Here is a 21015-nt window from a genome sequence, read left to right on the forward strand (position 1 = left end):
AGGTTCTCCATGAAGACCTTTTAGAAGATAGGATCATCTTCTTGTAGGACTTCAGGAGAGACCTGTACTCGTCCCAGACATATTCGTTGTCCGCCTTCTTAGCAAGTTGAAACATGCTAGTAAGCTCTCCACGTAGCGATGAGAGATCTGGGCTCCACCAGGGTGGCTTCGATCTTCTCGTCGGTCTTGAGAGCCTACAAGATTGACGAAACGCTGAAAGTAGTTCTGCTGAGAGGACATTGACAGTAGTTCCTAGGTCTTGTACCGAGTTGATGTTACCCGGCGGACCAAGAGACTTGGAAACAAGGCTAGAGAATTTCGCCCAGTTCGTGTTACGGGGATTTCTGAACGGCTGAGCCGCAGGTACCCTGTTAAAAGGAATGGTAAATTGAATGTACTTATGGTCCGAGAAGGAGGGTCTTTCCAGGACCCTCCACTCTTCTACATTGGTACACTCAGTTGCAATCGTTAAGTCCAGCACATTACTGGAGGTGGGACCTACATAGGTAGATACCTCACCTCTGTTGGCTAGTCTAAGCTTATGGTTAAGGATAAAATCAAGAACTGACTCACCCCTGTCGTTGATGTCGGGACTTCCCCAGACGCTATGGTGGGCGTTGGCGTCCGTTCCGATTATAATATGCTTGTTGGAGGAGCAGACCATGTCCACCAACCTCCGCAGCTCGTCAGGTGGAGCCGGCTTGTCGTGGGCCATATAACAGGATGCCAGCAGCAAACATCCTTCACGGCTCTCCAGCACCACCACGGTTAGATCGTCATTGCTGTAATTAGGTAGTAGATGAGCTTTTAGCCCCTTCTTTACAAGGATGGCAGTTCTCGATCTGCTTACCAATGTCGGGACGTATAAGTCATAGTTATGCGACTTCAGCCCAGCCACCGTGTTGCCCGACGCTATCCACGGTTCTTGGACCTGGGCAAGGAGTAGCTCCGCCGAAGCCGTTTTGGATTTATGGAGGTTGAGTTGCAGCACACTCATTAGAGGTTAGCAAACTCGCGGGGGGCCCATCTGCATGGACAGTTCCTCTCCCACCTCCTCCGTCTTGTCAGTCAAGCTGAGGTGCTGGGTGGCGTCGGTCACGCTCTCAAGACCGAGATCTGCCTCAACCTCCCCTGACCTCAGCGTGTGTGTGTCCTGGTCGTGCCCCGCTGCGCAACCTTGGAGGTGCTGGCGATAGGCAGGGGTGACTGAAGGGGGAAGACGTTCCCCCTCCACCGTAGAAGTTGGCGCAGCGCTCTTTTGGTCCGTGTCGGTTAAGACCACAGCACCCGCGCGCACCAACCTCGAATTTTTGGTGGCAGTGTTGTTACAACTGCTACGGCCTGCTCCCGCCGCCTCAGAGGTGTGACCGCTGGCGAAACGCAGAGAGGATCTCTCCCCCCCGTGCCCGCCGGTGGTAGCAGTCACGCCTTCCACCGACGTTTGGGCTGACATCCCAGCCCGGGTTGAATGTTTAAATGTGTCCATTCTGAGACCATTTTGGCTAATTTTATTCTTGGGAGCCCCCCCATAGCGTTTTCAGTCTGACCGCCAGACACCTCGTACCATGGATTTTGCTACTTATCTCCGGACAGATGCCCGAAAGATAAGGAACAGAGTCCTCAGCTAGGATCTCCAGTTCCTGAAATATCGACGTATAGTAGAGATCTGCTACCCGTTGACAATGAGGTAATACAGATCCTACCCAGCCAGCACCCTCGGGGAGGGTTCAGCAGAGGATTTTTGCCAGCCAAATGTGTATATATGTGTGTATGTGTATGTGTATGTGTAATACTCACATATAATATTTTGCATGTTTCAACAATTGTGACTTTCAAAAATTTGTTTATTCGTAGTACACGTATCAATGATGGTAATATATACTAATGATTAAATTTAAAATTTATTAATCTTATCACGATGAAATTACGTCTAGTATATAAACTCTAAAATTCTACTTCTAATACTTCGAATGTGCGAATTTATTGCCGACGTCCAAATATTCTGATGTTCGTGGTCCAGCAGTTTGGCCATCATAGTTGGTCATTGCCGATGTTCGTGGTATCAGTGGGCAATGAATGGGTCTGTTAGAAGAGCACAAGTGAGATATGATTTTAATATGCGACTTAAAAAGGGAAGTGAACGAGAGACACGCTCACCTGTAATGCCTTACGCTTGTGATGCATCGATGAATTTGAGGATGACTTCCCTTTGCCCTTCTTCCATGAGCATAGCAGTAGCTCCTTCATCCCCTTTCGAAAATTGCGGCTGAGAAATGCATATAGTAGGGGATTAACACCCGAATTGAAATACGTGACCAGAAAAGTCAGCGGTGTTAACAGCGCATTAAAATTGGAATCACCGCGGTAGGAACGTGACCTGCAAAAATGTTAACATTTTAGCAAGCGGCTTATATTCATGCGCAAGTATGTAAATAAGACAATAATACGTTTTTCTAAAGACAATATAATCGAAATTTTGTAAATTTAATTTCATTCTGTTTTGGGAACACAAAAGAAAGTTTGATGTCCTTTTTGTCTCCATGGACTATAAACTTAAAAGATTTTCCTCAGATTTCATACTGATAAATCCCTGACGATGGCAAGAGAGTAATCAGCACAAAACAGCAATGTGAATTAGGTTGAAAGCGAGATACTCAGATTGTTTATTTGTTATATAAAATTATTTTAAAAATTTGTTTGCGACCCCCTTTATCGTCATTTCGATTGAAAAATTATTTTTAACCAACACATAATGAGAAGCTATACTCCCGTTATAAAAGATATCCTTTCGTTAGGCGTCTGCCTGTTTTATAAGATGATTCACCATTTTTCGGTTACTCTCGCAGATCCGTACCTCATAACTAATTAAATCCATATTGTGCTAATATTATTAAAATTATTTAACCGAACCACCACTCGCGTGAACATTACTAGGGGTCACCACTGAAAAATCCCTGACGAAGACAAGAATGTGAAATTGAAATACGATTAAAGATATTGGATCTGTTGAAACGTTTACGTTTAAATAAAAAATGTAATTCACATGCAATAATATTTTAATCTCGACCGGGATTGTTTATACCCTACAGAAATATATGCAATATTTAAAAATATTAAAGATCAATTTATTATTATAACGAAAATAAGAACAACTTTTAAATTAATTAGTAAGGTGGACTTTTAATCGCTTACATTAAAATTACTTTACGCTACTGGACAAGCTGCTAAAAGATTAAGTGCTGTAGGTTGGTGTCCTTAGCATTTTATTTTATTTACAATATACATAGTTAATAAATTAAGCTCTTATTACGAGTGATTTTTTAAAGAATTTTGTTGGTATTCATATTGCCTATTAACGCTTTTCAGAAGATTAAGATGAGAGAAACTGAAGAATGCAATTTTTGTAGGCTACATTATTAAACATTGCAAGAATAATATAGTTTGGTTTATGTACAACAATATAACAATGGTCAATGGTATTTCAACTAATAATAAAAGCGTATCGTGCTAAAAAGACAATTGGCCAATATGTAAGAATACATACATATGTAGTACATATTATGTACATATACATATGATATATGTAGGTACATACATATATGTTAAATAAGTAAGAAAGCTACAGTCGAGTGTGCTCGTCTGTGAGACACGCAATACCCATTTTGAATAAACGCAAAACAGTGCGGCATCGTTCTTGAAATAATACATATATAGTCAAACAAGTAAGAAAGCTACAGTCGAGTGTGAGATACCCATTACCCATTTTGAATAAAAACAAAATATTGCGGTAATATCTCAAAATAAAATATTAAAATTAAATATACATGTATTCTCGATCGGAATTTGAACTCGAGCACCACCGACCGGGTGGTTAAAAAAAGTTTGTATCCCGAGCGGGCTCGAACTTGAGCACCACAATATGTTCGGCTAGCAGTGCAAGTCTTTCACTCTACCACAACAGCTATCGCAGTGCCTCTATGCATACAGATACAAATATAGAGGCGAACATGTATATACGTATACACATACATAAAAATTATCGCTTTATCTCTTATAGTCTCTGAGATCCAGACTTTCATTGGTTGTGATCAGATAAAAATTGTCGAAGTTTTAGTGAAATACTTGGTATATACAATAATAACAATGGTGTTAGTGATTCCTGAAAATTTGATTGCGATCAGATAAAAATTGTTAAAGTTATTAAAGAAATATTTTTTATGGGCAAAAACGCCTTCTATGTATGTATGTGTTGTATGTATGCGTATACGTATATGCATGCTAGCCTCTGTATTTGTATCTGTATGCATAGTAGACAGAGGTAGAGTGCAAGCATATTCGTGATGTGGTACTCGGGGAACTCGGGTTCGAGCCCGCTCGGGGTACAAACTTTTTTAATCGTATTTACAACAATTATAAATAAAAATTGTGGATTTTATTAAAGAAATACTTTTGTATGGGCAAAACCGCATCGAGAATACATGCATATTTATTTTTAATATTTTGAGATTATTACCGTAATATTTTGCTTTTATTCAAAATGGGTAGCGGGTATCTCACAGTCGAGCACACTGTAGTTTTCTTAGTTGTTTTTTCATAATTTTGTGGTTAAAGGTTGTTTGCAATCTGAGCACCTGAGACACTTAAAATTGATCGTGGAAGCAGCAAAACAGAACTCGTTCAAATGTGAAAATACGTTATTAGTGGGCCCTCGCAATTTGACTTTAAAATAACAATCTATGACAATAAATGATTTAAGATGGAAGGGTGAGACATGGACATTAAATTTTAACAATATGGTTATATTGTTAAATTTTAATATCGTTGTAATATTCTTAGTTAAAGGTTCCCCTGAGTATAGAAATACATGTGAACTTAGTACAAAAGATAATAGCATTATATGATAATAATGTCGACGGGGTAGTTAATAGTAACTTAGCTCACCAGTATTGCCACATTTTCCGCGCATGATAGGGTAAATTGCACAGCGCAAATGTCAGCACAAAAATAATCAGCATACGAACGACTCCCCTTCGTGCTCGTAGGACATTATTTGAAGAATGCGACAAATGTGTTCCACCTCCTCCTCCTCCACTATTTGCACCAGTACAACGAGCAGTATACGAGTTCGATGGACGAGAAAAGCTGGACTTGTGGCAGGCAGTTACTATCGTCCGATCCGCTTCCAGTGACACCTGTATGAGTTACAGATGTGATATAATATTAGACTTTTCACCAAGCGGCACATACAGCTTGTAAGACTGATTGAATAATCAACATACCCACCTTGTAATTATCAAGCTTATTTTTGGGGTGTTTTTGTTGTTGTGTTAATAAGTAAAGAAATTGAGTTGTTAAAATATAATTAGGAAAGAATACAAAAAAATTAAATCACCAAGAAATAATTTAGTGCATTTATATTAATATGTTTACACTTTGCCCACGCTTCAGTGCAAAACAAGTAAGAAAGTGAGATACCCGCTACCCATTTTTTAATAAAGGCAATTTATTGCGGTATTATTTTCAAAATATACCGAATATACTGCAAAAATACTAAAAATATACCAAATGGTATATTTGGTATATCGATATAGTACACCATTCAAAATATACCATAGACGGCACAATATCCCAGATTGTCAGCCAAAGCAACTCAGACCCTAGAAGGTAGGCGCTTTTCCCCATACAAAAGTATTTCTTTAATAACTTCCACAATTTTTATCTGATCGCAACCAAATTTTCAGGAATTATAACTACTACAGTAGTTATTGTATATACCCATAGGGTAGAAGTTTATTATAACTTTGTGCCGACAGGAAATGTATGTAACAGGTAGAAGGAGGCATCCCCGATCCTATAAAGTATATATATTCTTGATCAGCGTCAACAGCCGAGACGATGTAGCCATGTCCGTCTGTCCGTCTGTGTGTCTGTCCGTCCGTCCGTATGAACACCTAGATCTCAGAGACTATAAGAGATAGAGCTATAATTTTTTTTCGACAGCATTTGTTATGTATGCACGCAGATCAAGTTTGTTTCACATTTTTGCCACGCCCACTTCCGCCCCCGCAAATCAAAAAAATCGAATAACAAGCGTAATTTTAAAGCTAGTTGCAAATATTGGTATATATAATAATAGCTATAGTAGTTATGATTCGCGAAAATTTGGTAGCAATCAGATAAAAATTGTCGAAATTATTAAAGAAATACTTTTGTATGGGCAAAAACGTCTACTTACTAGGGGTCTGAGTTGCTTTGGCTGACAATCTGGTATATTGAGCCGTCCATGGTATATTTTGAATGCGGTACTATATCGATATACCACATATACTATTTGGTATATTTTCATTATATTTGCAGTATATTCGGTATATTTTGAGAATAATACCGCAAAATATATTGCTTTTAATCAAATTGGGTAGCGGGTATCTCACAGTCGAGTACACTCGACTGCAGCTTTCTTACTTGTTTTATATATTTTTGCGTCTGTGGAACAGCCGATTTGATATTAACAATATGTATGTACATGTCAGTATCGGACTATGGATACGCTTTATTTATGTTGTACTAGTCTTTTTTTATTGATTTAATAAAAATTGTAAAAGTTTGAAAAAAAAATTTTACATGGAAAAAAACTACTGCTGCAATCTGGTATAAGCAGCTTCTATATAGCTTTCGATATATTTATTATTGGTGACTCCATTCTGACGTCAATTTTGTACGGTAGCAGCAAATTCAAATTGTATTGTTTTGAATGGTACTTACGAAATTATGTATTCAAAAAATGTTTTCATCCCAATGTTTTGGGAAATTTTATCAGATTTCCGGAACAGGATTAATTTTTATAACATTGTACCTTTAGCAAATAGAGGCAACAGACATTTTTGATCAGCATCAACAGAACTATAGAAGTAAGAGATTCATTTTTTCCACAGCATTTGCTATATACATCTCACATAACAGGTTACATATTTCCGAGTTAGAGGAAAGCTCGATGCAAAGTGAGGGAGATTTCTTAAATTCGGTCATGCGGCACCTTAAATCTCTCAAAGTTTGTTTTCATTTGGTTATCAGCGGCATATATATACATATAATCTTTTAATGTTCGATTTCGGTTGGAATTTGATTGGATTTAAATTACAGTATAATCCGGGTATAACGACTCCGTTTATAGTGTCCGACCGGTTACTACGACGAAAACTCGATGGCTTGGTTGGTCCCCATACAAACTTATATGAAAACGTCTCCGCTTTTAGCGAATAACCGCTTATACCGACGAAATTTTTCAGAATTCAACCGGATATTGTGACGAAAAAAAAAATCAGCGAAATAATGCCAACAAAATTTAAGCATCAAACGACGATGTTCGAAATGTATGTATTTAACAGTGATCGGCACTCTTGCTTGTGTTCGTAGGAGCGACAGGAAGGTTCTTATATTCTCACTACTCTCTGTTAGTTTTGGCTGACGCCTTAGCTTATGCTAAGGAACATGCAGGTATATGATTTATTATGTAAAAACGATGATATTAAATGAAATTTATAAATTTTTTTTGTTTTGTTTAAAAATTAATTTGTTTTATCTTAAAACCCTGTTACGAACATGGCAACCATAAAAAAAAACTAAAACTTGTTTTGCTCGTGCATTTTACTCTATTGTTTCGTTTTTAGGTTAGGTGTGAAAAGGAAAAAGAACATGCAGCTAAGCTGCTGGCTGGCTGACTCACCTGACTTTCAGCGATGCTGACGTCACGCTTTTCATATTTAGCACTATTTTGAAGTGACAAACACTGGGAATTGCTAGTGGAAGCGAGTGATGCTTCGCCAGCTGCCATTGTGGGTCCAACTCCCGTCGGCAGATTATGAAGTTCATGAAGGTGAGAGTGTGAATGATAATGAGTAGAATGGTAATTATGGGTATTTCGATGGTACATGCTGTTATGTAGACTCATGCTATTTTCTTCACTAGATAGTTGGTGCTGCTGGGACATATGAGGGGTGAGGCCACGTGAACTGCGCCACAATGCGATGGCTATTTTACTATACAACACCTGTCAAATACGAAAAAAAATTAAGTAATTCTCAATAACGAAAAACAAAAATGTTCCTTTAGGTAATCGGTAAATTGGTAAAATGCACATTTCTATGTATTGCAGTACATAGCGCCACATTTTAAGCATAAATCATCCTCAATTTGTTTTTACGTTAAATGTATACCAACTTATTTTCAATTTATTACGATTACTCACAGTCATTACAAGCAAGGGCATTACGTAGAGAAGTACAAAGTTAATCATATCCAGTAATTTGGAATTAAACATTTCACGATCTAACACACAAATCTCCTCCTCCTGACCATCCTCAGTGTGAATATTTTTTATAGTTTTGCTGAATACAAATTTCGGCGTAGAATACACCGCCGATGTAATCCATACACTGACAATAACCATCTGAAAAGAATGAAAAAATTTGTAGCGTCAAATGACAACACAAGTAAATACATTTAAATTGATAAGGCAATTGGTAAACTGACTATTCCTTATTTGCTCTAGTGTAATAAGAGTTCTAAGCGCCATTGACAATTAATAGCACGACTTGAATATCTTCTAAATTCCTATTCCTAAAATATTTATGTATGGTGTATGATGGTTATTTGATACAGGCCACGGCATCCCGAAAAACTTTTTCTTTTATTCTTATCAAACTTTCTTTCTTCAATGCTAATTAGGCCATTAGGGTTGGTCCGTATGCTTCAACTTTTTGACGTTAATTTAATAAGTTCCATTACAGTGAAAATCGAAATAAACTTTGGAAGCTATAGAAACAAACACATTTATAAAAAACTGGCAAATAAATATATATTCTAGATTAGCGTTAATTGTCGAAGCGATAACATCATGTCGCCCGTCCGTCTGCATGATTTCAAAGACCGCAAAAATCTACAAGGCTACAATATTCGTGTACGTAAATTAAAAAATCTTATTAAAATGTCGACTAAATTTAAAATTTATTGTACTTACTCTTAATCGTGTCGCAGTTAAAATTTGCCTGCAGGTTATTGGATGGACTATGGCAAAATAGCGTTCCATACATATGACAACGAGAATAAATATGGACGCAGTGTAGCTCAAGGAGTGGACAAATTGATACATACGACAAAGAAACTCTCCAAAAACCCAGCTGAAAGCATATAAAAAATATGAAAATCGTTTTATTTTATAAATCATATTTATATGTCGGAGAGTAAGTAATGCAGATTCGACACACTGACGTCACTGCGCAGCTGTGCGTGCGTCTCGGCACATTGCTGCGTAGTTATAGGTGCACTTTGGCATTTTGGCAATGCGTAGTTGCTTGTGCGTTTCGGCACATTGTCAATGCGTAATTAAGAGTGTGCATGTTAGATTGCATCATTCTTCATTTGCGCTTTGTCGGTTGTCCACATTTTGTCGCTTTGCCAAGTACAGTTATTGCGGGGCGACAGCGTTGAGACGCTGTCGCTGAGTGTGGTTCGATGGCTATGGCGTAGGCAGTAAAAGGATCGAGCGGTCAGTGTGCTCGTAGAATCGCCTGTGAGAGCATCGAAACTCGCTTCGCGATAATGAGTAAACAGACTTCGGTAGAACAGACTCCGACATCAGAAGTGGGATTCGGCCTTGATCAAAGTACTTCAAGGGATGTCTTTACGTTAATAGAGCAACAAAAATCGAAATTTTTTGGCATTGATTAAGATGCCGGCGAGCGAGTTGTAATAGAATAGTGAGATCTGTTTGCCGAATGTAGTCCAGACATTGCTGGTGTGGATGCCATGCAGTAGTCTGCAGCGGTCAACATAAATTTGCGAGAAAAAGTTATTAAGTGACAGTGCTCTTATAGTGGTGTTGAGTGAAGCTTTGGAGGGCTGGGCGGTGGTTGTGTCAAATATGTTACCCTGGAATAACCTGGCAACAGTTTCGGCAATCGTTTGTGCAGCGCACATTGGGATGAAAGGCCTTTATTTTGGCAAAAACCTAAAAAGTTCATGTTAATATATCAATAATGTTGCAATTATTTCAAGCTTAGAAATGTCCCTAGACATCGAAAATATTTAATTTGAATTTTATTGCGCAGCCCTCGTCTTGCACCAGCTGTTTAAAGTCAGCTGTTCTTGCCACGTGGTGCGTGCAAGCTTGCTGACTAGTCAAATTTCTTAATTTTGGCGTTGTCGTATTTTTAAACAGTTTGACTTATTAAAATACCTTAAATTGGAAAATGTGCTTCATGGTATGTAGAAAATATTTGTATAAGTTTTTAATTATATTTGTTTTTGTGTTGTCATGTTTTTAATGAAATACGTAAGCATTAGTTTTGTTGGTTCTAACCTTAAAATATTTGTGTTTCGTGGAGCATATCTAGCAAGATACAACAGAATTCAAATAACAACTTATGTGGTAGTATGAGTTATTATGTGTATATTCAGGTAGCATTTAATTAATTTGCGGGAATTTGCGGGGGGGTTAAATATTTCAATAGATACAAGCAAGGTTTCTCTTCGTCGGGGTGACTAACTAAAAATTTGGCTGGATTCAAATCGCAATGTCAAGGCCTCTTTTGACTGGGTAATTCCAAATGATTTTCCGGAAAACGATTTAGAGGTGATTAAAACCAAAAAAAATAAAAAATAAAAACTAAAAAAAACAAAAAAATAAAAAATAAAAAAATCCGAAATTCACAAATAATATAAGCAGCAAATTCTCCAAGTTTCAACTTTCTAGCTTTAAAATTACGGTTATGGCCAAAATAAAGGCATTTCATCCCAATGTGCAGCGGTATGAGACATCTGATACGCCAGCCGCCGTCATTGTGAATCTTTGAACAGTCGTCCAAGCAATAGTGAAAGTTAGCCTGTTCTTATGAGTTGTTGTGTGACAATACTGTGCACAAAGCTGCGAAATTTAAATTCCGATCAAATTACCATCGTGTTGGTTCTTGGACAGATGGCTAATTTCGATCGGCGTCTGCAGCGAATGGTACATACAACGCATGTAACCATTCGACGTGAATTGCAAGCGGAGTTGCAAGTGTTCTCAGCGCTAAGAGAACGTCGTTTTATATCAAACGGGGAACTAAAGGCCAAGCGTGCTAAAATTGTGGAAATTAAATGTTATCAGTGTGGAAGGCTTGGTCATGAAAAGCAAGACTGTAAAACTGGAATGAGTGTCCAGGTACCGGCAACTGAGAGGGTGTGGCGTTCGGAGCGGCCTCGTCATAGAAGGACAAATGTGGCTTGCTACAGATGTCGGGAGTTGAGCTGATTGTCCAGACGAGGTGGGAGTGCGATCGGAGGATAGAGTGGAGCTGTGAGCTATGGTGTAGCCTCAATCGAGTATGCGGGTGAGAGATTTCCAATTAAATTTCATTTGGAGCTGAGCGCTCATTATTTGAAGAAAGCGTTTTTTATAAGTTAGTTGGTAAGAGGCGTTATTCCTTGATAGAGGATGGGTAGCGCCAGTACTTACAGTGCCGCACAGGCTGAAATGGTGTCATGTTGGTTGTTTTGTTTCATATAGTACCAGTGGAAAAAAGTAAAATGATACTAGTATGAAAAATAATATTGTAATTGGTAGAGAAATATTGAATCAAGGATTATTAGTGGAAGTTTCTTAAGATTGTTAAGACTAAAGTTGTGAACGTGTGTGAAACCGTTCTACATGCTAATTCTGATCAGATTGAAACAGAAATGCTCGAAAATTTAAACAAAAAAAAAAAAAATAATAAAAAAGAAGTCTCAATTTTACTAAAGCAATAGTCAATATTTTATATCGAAGGATGACGCATATTAGCGGTTGCAACTTGTATTAGACGTTCTAGTCAAGGCAGATTCTCATTTAACATTCAAAATGTTTTTTTTCTTGAGATTGCATTGGTTATGGGATGAAGGCAGAGGAGATGCATTCAAGGTTGGAGAAGGTAGAGTTGCTAGTGTCGTTGATCGTAGGAACATGGTAGAGGTCGCTAGATGCGAGAAGACAGAGTTTGATAAGGGTAAGACTAAGATAATTTGCTTCTGTGTGGGTGACTTTGTGTTGCTTAAAAACAGTGGTAGACAGCAAACAAAATTAGACCCACAGTTCAGAGCACCCTTTTTTTTTGGTGGTCGAGGTATTGGACGGAGACCGATACATTTTAAAGTCTACACAGAACAATAGACGTTACAAGTACCTACACGAAAGTTTGCGAAAGCTACCGGATGTGCAAATCCCAGAAGAATTAGATGTAAATCATAAAGAGAAAAGTCTGTTGGAAAAGTCAATTGGAAAAATCTATTGGAAAAGTCTGTTGAAACAAAAGAGAATTCGTGAAGTCATGTGATTGGCGATGGACGAGAGTTGTTATAGCAATGCGATTGTTGATTTCGTGAAGCCAAGAGTTGGGCGATGGACGAGAAATATGGTTGATGAATTCGTGAAGCCAAGTATTGGGCGATGTACGAGAAATATGGTTGATGAATTCGTGAAGTCAAGTATTGGGCGATGGACGAGAAATATGGTTGATGAATTTGAGAAGCCAAGAGTTGGGCGATGTACGAGAAATATGGTTGATGAATTCGTGAAGCCAAGAGTTGGGCGATGTACGAGAAATATGGTTGATGAATTCGTGAAGCCAAGTGTTGGGCGATGGACGAACAGGGAACTTAATAAAATGAGTGAAGTCAAAGTTTTTTTTTTTTAATTTGTTTGAAGATGCGTTTGGCATTAGATTGAAGTGTTTTTTGAGGACTTTGCTTTTATTTATTGAATCTTCTAGATTTTGAGACTAACAATAAGTTTACGAATCTTAACATTAAAATTTAGCTAACAGTGTGTTAAAACTGCATTCTGGCTGCGCGTCCCTCAGGTCGGTCGCTGGGTAGGTAAGTCATTACGACGAAGACGTGATTGGTTGCTCAACCTTGTTAGACCTCTCGCCAGGTGGTTAGGGTGCAACAGTAGCTTGGTAAAGTACTTTTCCTTCTGTTCTGCGATCACTTCTTTGACTGGTAGGATGTTTAAGTCGCGTTGTATGTTTTCGTTGCGAACGTACCACGGTGCCCCGGTGATGGTTCTCAAGATCTTCGACTGAGCTCGCTGGACTATGTCAATATTACTATTGCTGGCACTCCCCCATAATTGGGAGCCGTACATCCATATAGGTTTTAGTACCGAGTTATACAGCAGGACTTTATATTCAAGGCTAAGGGGAGACCGAGCGTTGATAAGCCAATGAAGGCTGCTGGCTTTTAGCTTTAGGTGTGTTCTTTTGGCTTCAATGTGCCGGCGCCATGTGAGTCTTCTGTCGAGGTGTACTCCTAGATATGTCACTTCGTTTGCTTGCGGGAGTGGAGTGTTGTTTAACGTTAGCGGCGGGCAGTTTTGTCTGTTCAGGGTGAATGTAACGTGCTTGCATTTTTGTTCGTTCACTCTAATTCGCCAATCTGATAGCCATTTTTCAACATCGACCATATGAAGAGCTAGCTGCGCAGTTGCTTGCCTCGGGCATTTTGAGCGGCTAAGAATAGCTGTATCATCAGCAAACGTAGATGTTGTTATTCGTGTGCTTGTCGGGATGTCTGCTGTGTAGAGGACGTATAGTGTTGGCCCTAGCACACTACCTTGAGGAACTCCAGCTCCAACAGTGAAAACATCAGATATAGCAGAGTTGCATCTCACAACAAATTTTCTGTCGTAAAGGTAAGACTCTAAAAGCTTATGGGTGTTGCTGGGGAGCATTGTCTTGATCTTGTACATTAGACCTTCTAGCCAGACTCTGTCAAATGCTTGAGAGACATCTAAAAATATGGCAGTACAGTACTCTCGTTTTTCGAACGCGTTCCGAATTTCTGATGTTATCCGGTTGACCTGCTCAATTGTTCCGTGCTTTTCACGAAACCCAAATTGATGTGACGGGATTCCTTCCTGGAGTCTTAGGTACGTGTTTATCCGAATTAAAACGCATTTTTCAAAGAGTTTAGATAAGCATGAAAGTAGGCTTATAGGTCTATACGACGTGGGGACTGAGTGGTCTTTTCCCGGCTTTGCTATCATTATTATAATTGACTTCTTCCATCTCATTGGATAGTAGCCAAGTTTTGCGATGGTGTTGAAAAGCTGGGTGATAGTGCAAACGGCGCAATATGGGAGCTCGATGACCATTTTGGGAGTTATGAGGTCGCATCCCGGGATTTTTCGGATTCAGTTGATTTTGATGATGCTAACGATTTCATTTGGGCGAAATTCGATTGGCTCACGTTGAAGCTGAGGCTCATTTGATAAAGTCGGCAGAGTAAACGCACTCGTGGCAGGATTTGGTTGGAATACATTTTTAAGGTGGTTGGCAAACGTGCTGGCTCTGTCTGCATCGCTACGCGCCCAGCCTCCTGTGGGATTTCTTATAGGCATCACGGCTTCTTTCGGTGAGCTCAGAGTAGGGTGAGCTCTCCATAGTGAGTTTTTCGTACTAGAAGTACACAATTGCTCTATGTATTGGCGTTGGACATATGCTTCTTCTTGCTGTAGAGCTTTAGTAAGTTCACGTGAGGCATGTCTTAAACGTTGCTTAGAAGATGGCGATCTGTGGAATTGCCACTCTCGACGTAAGCGTCGCTTTTCGAGGACGAGCTGCTCGATTTGTAGATTTGTCTTCTTTCGATTGCTTTGTGTATTTATGGTTTGAGGTGTTGAAGCTTGGGCTGCAGAGACAAGTACAGACTCCAGTGAATTAACAAAGCTGTCTACGTCGGCTTCATTATTGAGATGAGGACTTAGCTCAATGTGTGAGCTTATATACTTTCTGTACTTAATCCAATTAGTTTTCTGTGAGGTCAATTTTAGTGATTGTTCCAATGTTCCTGGATGCCGGAGTAGAATAAACAGTATAGGCGAGTGGTCAGATGAAAGATCCGAAAGGCATTCGGCGCTTATCAGATTTTTTGGAATGTTTTTGGTAATCGCAAAGTCTATTAAATCGGGCAGTTTCTTTGAGTCTGCCGGCCAGTATGTTGGTGTGCCAGGAGAAACATAGTCGAGCTTGTTCTTGGCGTTGATAATGGCATTGTAGAGCTGCTTTCCTTTGGAGTCACGAGACGAGATCCCCAGTGTGTGTGCTTGGCATTGTAGTCTCCTGCTGCTATGAAGTGGTCTCCTAGTGAGTTGAAAAACTGCATAAACTCATCTTCAGCTATATTGAAGCGAGGGGGGCAGTATACGGCGGCTAGTGTAAGTTCGTTGCCGGTATTTAGTTTTATATTTATAGATGTGGCCTGTAGGTAGTTTTAGCAAATTTGTTATGATAATAGTGCTTAATACGGCTTCTGATTAGAATTCCAGTCCCACCATGTGCTTTACCGTCTGGATGATTTGTTCCGTAGAAAGTATATCCTCGAAGATGAAAATTGTATTTGTTTGTAAGGTGTGTTTCTGAAAGCAGCATTACGTCGATTTGATTGTCGAGTAGGAATTGAGCTAACTCAGTTTATGCTGTGAAACGCCGTTAGCGTTCCACGTAGAGATCCGTAGGGGAGTCATTATTTGGATTGTTGTGAAACCAGCATTTCAATCAATAGATTTTGGTTTCGCATTAAATCTTGCATAGTTGTGCGCATAAATGACATAAATTCTGTAAGGCTTTGTTGTAAGCTGCATATCATAGCTTCGAAGTTGCTTTTGACTGCTCCGGCGTTTGATGTTGCTGAGCCATGTTCGGTTCTTGGTATGGCTGATTGCAGAAATGAACTTTTTGAGGCAGGGATAGCCGGTCCTGATTTTAAAGCGCTTGCGTATGTCACACTTTTGTCAGAGTTAATAGGTCCTAGTGAGGATCTGGCTGCAGTCGAGAAGAAGACTTCAGGGTTTGATCTGGAGACTTTCAACGTTTTATTTTGGGTGCGGGCGATAATTCCTTTTGATGAATGCGGCTTTTCAGATCCTTATAAACTGGGCAACCTCTATAGTTAGCAGTGTGATTGCCACCGCAGTTGCCGCACTTTTTCGAGTTGCAGTCATCTTTGCTCGCTGGGCAGTGTGCGGAGTCATGAAGCTTCCACAAACTACACACACCGGGCGCAGTTTACAGTATGACCTTGTATGACCATATTCTTGGCAGTTCGCACATTGTACCGGACCATTGCGTTTGTGCGGTTCCTCAACTGTAATTCGGCGATGCAGCAGGAACTGAAGATTGTATATAGGGTGCACTTCGTATTTCTTCAGGGGCTTATTGTCTGGCTCGAGCTCAACCTTAAAGAGTGGCTGCGGCTTTCTATCCCTGTTAAGGATATTGAAGACTGTCTTTGCGCTAAATCCCTTCTCTTGTAGTGCCTTTGTTATCTCTGCAGGCGTTACTTCAGATTCTATACCCTTGAGTACGACTTGCAAACCCTTGCTGCTTTTAAGCTGATACGTGTAAAAGTTCTTTTTATTATCGGTAAGATATTTCGATAATACTCTGTAATTATCTTCAGACTTCATTTGAACTTTTGTTTCGTGAATGTTGCCCTTTACAAGGGGTATTATGTGGAAGTTATCCTTGCCAATAAGCTCAATAATTTTGTTGACGAGAACATTGGAACTTTTTTCTCGTATATAAATAGGCGGAGGCTTTGGCTTCCTTTTCTCGACTTCAGTAGATTCGGCCGCCTCAACCTCATAGGCGTCTGCCAAGATTTTGAATCGGTTCGAGTTCATGTCCGTTTCTATTGCAGCTAGGCTAGCATTGCCACGGGTTATTTTGCGTTGAGAATTTAGAGGGCTCATCTTTCTTTTAATTTGAATGTAGCGATCCATACCAGTCTGCACAGCCGGCTTAATAGGTTCATTGTTTTTGTTCTTTTTTTCGGGCAGCGCAGCGACATACTTAGGAATTGAAATTGGAAAGTGAGATTGAAATTGAGATAGTTATTATAGACACGAGGACGTGTATATGTCAGAATGGCCGTGTCGGAGAGTAAGTAATGCAGATTCGACACACTGACGTCACTGCGCAGCTGTGCGTGCGTCTCGGCACATTGCTGCGTAGTTATAGGTGCACTTTGGCATTTTGGCAATGCGTAGTTGCTTGTGCGTTTCGGCACATTGTCAATGCGTAATTAAGAGTGTGCATGTTAGATTGCATCATTCTTCATTTGCGCTTTGTCGGTTGTCCGCATTTTGTCGCTTTGCCAAGTACAGTTATTGCGGGGCGACAGCGTTGAGACGCTGTCGCTGAGTGTGGTTCGATGGCTATGGCGTAGGCAGTAAAAGGATCGAGCGGTCAGTGTGCTCGTAGAATCGCCTGTGAGAGCATCGAAACTCGCTTCGCGATAATGAGTAAACAGACTTCGGTAGAACAGACTCCGACATATAATTTAAATAACAATCTTGAATGATTGCTGCTACAAGCCTACAAGAACGGTAACTGAGACAGGACACAATACTTATCTTTCAGCTCAGATCTTTATTTTTTTTTATTGCCTTTGGTTTTTATTCGTACAAAACGTATTTATTAGTACAAAAATATTTTAACGTGTGGAAAAGCAATATATGTACATACATATTTCATAAATTCCACAAATTTTACAGCGACTGTTTTTGGCAACCATTATGACCATAAATTTGTCGAAGAAATGGTAAAAGCAAAAATTTATAGGTGTGCCTATAGCCTCAAGCATTTGCAAAATAAATAAATGCAATTATAAAAAAAAAATAAAACAAATGAAATCACGTCAATTGACTATTTCTATGGCGACCATATCCCAAGCACAAATTGTTGCATCTTGATTGCAATGTATTTTTTATTTTACATTTCATATATAGTCTTGCGACTCTATAATATTATTTAATATACTCTGCACGAGAAAATCCCTCCGACGTTTTCTTTCTTATTTTTTATTATTCATCGTAATGCTTCTCGTCACTTACATACTTACATTCCATTATTGGAGTATAAATACGCTTTTATGCTGGAAACTTCGGGGCAAAATATCATAGAAAACTAGTAAGAAAGCTACAGTCGAGTGTGCTCGACTGTGAGATACCCACTACCCATTTTTAATAAAGGCAATTTATTGTGGTATTATTTTCAAAATATACCGAATATACTGCAAAAATACTAAAAATATACCAAATGGTATATTTGGTATATCGATATAGTACACCATTCAAAATATACCATAGACGGCACAATATCCCAGATTGTCAGCCAAAGCAACTCAGACCCTAGTAAGTAGGCGCTTTTCCCCATACAAAAGTATTTCTTTAATAACTTCCACAATTTTTATCTGATCGCAACCAAATTTTCAGGAATCATAACTACTATAGTATTTATTGTATATAAATTCGCAACTGTAGCTTTAAAATTACGTTTGTTTTCGATTTTTTTGATTTGCGGGGGCGGAAGTGGGCGTGGCAAAAATTTGAAACAAATTTGATCTGCGTGCAAACATAACAAATGCTGTCGAAAAAAATTATAGCTCTATCTCTTATAGTCTCTGAGATCTAGGTGGTCATACGGACAGACACACAGACGGACATGGCTAGATCGTCTCGGCTGTTGATGCTAATCAAGAATATATATACTTTATAGGGACGGAGATGCCTCCTTCTACTTGTTACATACATTTCCTGCTGGCACAAAGTTATAATACCCTTCTACCCTATGGGTTGCGGGTATAAAAATCGAAAACCAAACGTAATTTTAAAGCTAGGTCTGGTGTATACAATAATAACTATAGTATTTATGATTCCTGAAAATGTTATTGCGATTAGATCAAAATTGTGGAAGTTATTGAAGAAAGACTTTTGTATGGGCAAAAACGCCTACTTACTAGGGGTCTTAGTTACTTTGATGGAGAATCTGGTATATTGTGCCGTCTATGGTATATTTTGAATGTGGTACTGCATCGATATAACAAATATACCGTCCGGTATATTTTTAGTATTTTGCACTATTTTTGGTATATTTTGAAAATAATATAATATATTTTGCTTTTACTCAAAATGAGTAGCGGGTATGTCACAGTCGAGCACACTCAACTCTCCTACTTGTTTTATATGTATGTATTTTTTTTCGCGCATTTGGGAACAGAACCTAAGGAATAATTTTAGGGCCATGTTGTTGCACCTCACGCATAATGACATACATTATAAATTATTACTCTGCGTGTGCGTTGAATTCGAATCCATTTTGGTATTTCATTTAATAAGTTGCGAATATATGTATAAAGTTTTGAGAACTACAAAATACAGCGGCTGATTATCAAATTAACACTAGAAAAATGTTGCGGACTGGTTGTCTTCCCTGGGGCCGCTCCGGCTGGCTCATCGGTACTCAGGTGGAGTTCCATCCCTGGCCCGCAGTCCGCACAATCGATAATACCACCGATATTAACAGCTGTTTTACACAACAGAAAAAAACACATCACTAACAAAACAAAACAGCTGCCGCGCAATTGAAAACTGCACTAAACAAACGAAAATCCAAAAAAAAAAACTTTTGACGACGGTAAGTACAAGGAAAAACAATAATAAATACACTCACTGATCCATTTATTATTTGAATAGGGCTACAGCTGGACCCCGGCGTACCCACCCTGCCTGAGATGGCCACATCAGCGCCATCTCCCTTGCGTTGGCCACTATATTAGTGGCTGCTCCTCATCCGGCGTAGCGCTGTCGAATTCTCCTCCCCCCCCCCTTAAATGGGCAACTCACACAACCATGTTCATCGTAATTACTATTGTATTATTCATGAAATTTTCTTAATAACTAACATTTCATTTATTTATTTTTTTATTTACAGATATCATACAAATATTTGGACAAAATGGCAAACGAGCAAGATCAAACAAAATCACGCAGTAGGACGAGCGAAACAACAAATAGCCACAACGGCGTAAAGGACAACTTCTTTTACATTCGGGCGGTTCGTATATATTTATTTACCAATTTATATACGTATGTTTTTAGAGAAGTATATATATATATATTTATCTGAGTCGCTTTATTGTCAACCTTAACCTACCTAAGAGCTCTTAGGATTGGTAAAGGGGCGATATGGGTGATGATAGAGAAAATGTGTGTATATATATATATAAATAAGTAAACATAAACATATAATCCCGCAGCAAGTAGATTTTTAAGAATGTATGTATGTATGTATGAAAGTGTTTGTCGTCCCTACTCTGTCATCTATTTACAAGAAAATAAATTTGAATTTACTTTAATTTATATCGTATTTCGAACTTTAGTTTGCTTTAATTTATTTTACTTTAATATAATTTTAATTTACTTCACAAAATTTATAATTCGCTGTTTATGCTTACGCAACGTGACGACAGTTGCGAGTATTTGGACGACTATGAAGATCCAAGCGTGCCCACGTTTGGATCGTGGATATTTCCCCAAAAAGTCTATATACAACTTTTGGAATGGGCGATCGGTGAGCATTTCCTTTCCAATGCTGGCCTCTGTAGAGTAATTCAATGCTTTCGTCTCCTTGCAGGTAGCACATCCTCGATCAATCCCGCCGTTAGTGAATCGGGTATCCACAGCTTCCAGCTCGCCTGGGTCGTCCCATCGTCAACCGACTCCTCCGTTACTCTCTTAAACAGCATGCCACTCTGTACTTTTACGTCTGGCAACCGATGTTGTTGGCTGGTGACCTCGTTGACCAGCTGTTTATAGTCAGTTGACTCGAACTCCGTCGTCTCCATCGCAAGAAGATCCTCCGGCGTCACACCCAACCCCTCTACGCTTCTCGACAATGTACCCGCAACGACATTCTCAGTCCCCTTTCTGAACTGCATCGTGAACGGAAAAGCCTGGAGTTCCAGTGACCATCTGGCCAGTCTCCCTGTCAAGTCTTTGAGACTCATGAGCCATTGGAGGCTTGCGTGGTCGGTGATCACGGTGAATGGCATCATTTCAACATACGGCCTAAATCGATGAATGGCCAACTTCGCGGCCAACCACTCATTTTCAGTCACGGTATAGTTGATTTGGTGCCGGTTCAGTTTGGCCGAAAAGAA

General features: G+C 39.3%; 1 protein-coding gene across 5 annotated transcripts in view; it reads right to left on the reverse strand.

Annotated features, from left to right (window-relative positions):
* Positions 1-1890: 1890 nt before the first annotated feature.
* LOC133835098 (trissin receptor) overlaps positions 1891-21015 on the reverse strand; it is a 78344-nt gene continuing 59219 nt past the window's right edge. For 2 of the 5 annotated variants that reach the window (XM_062264972.1, XM_062264974.1), the window contains 7 exons: positions 9017-9176; positions 8246-8446; positions 7724-8047; positions 5284-5298; positions 4942-5192; positions 2158-2377; positions 1891-2082 (listed from right to left, as the gene is read on the reverse strand). In XM_062264972.1, coding sequence (XP_062120956.1) covers positions 2032-2082; positions 2158-2377; positions 4942-5192; positions 5284-5298; positions 7724-8047; positions 8246-8446; positions 9017-9176 — 1222 coding nt within the window. In that variant the 3' untranslated portion in view covers positions 1891-2031. Of the gene's footprint in view, positions 2083-2157; positions 2378-4941; positions 5193-5283; positions 5299-7723; positions 8048-8245; positions 8447-8529; positions 8936-9016; positions 9177-21015 lie in introns of those variants that run through there. The other 3 variants (XM_062264975.1, XM_062264973.1, XM_062264976.1) reach the window with 3 other exon arrangements.

Source organism: Drosophila sulfurigaster, chromosome 2L, assembly GCF_023558435.1.
Source record: "Drosophila sulfurigaster albostrigata strain 15112-1811.04 chromosome 2L, ASM2355843v2, whole genome shotgun sequence".
NCBI lineage: Eukaryota > Metazoa > Arthropoda > Insecta > Diptera > Drosophilidae > Drosophila > Drosophila sulfurigaster.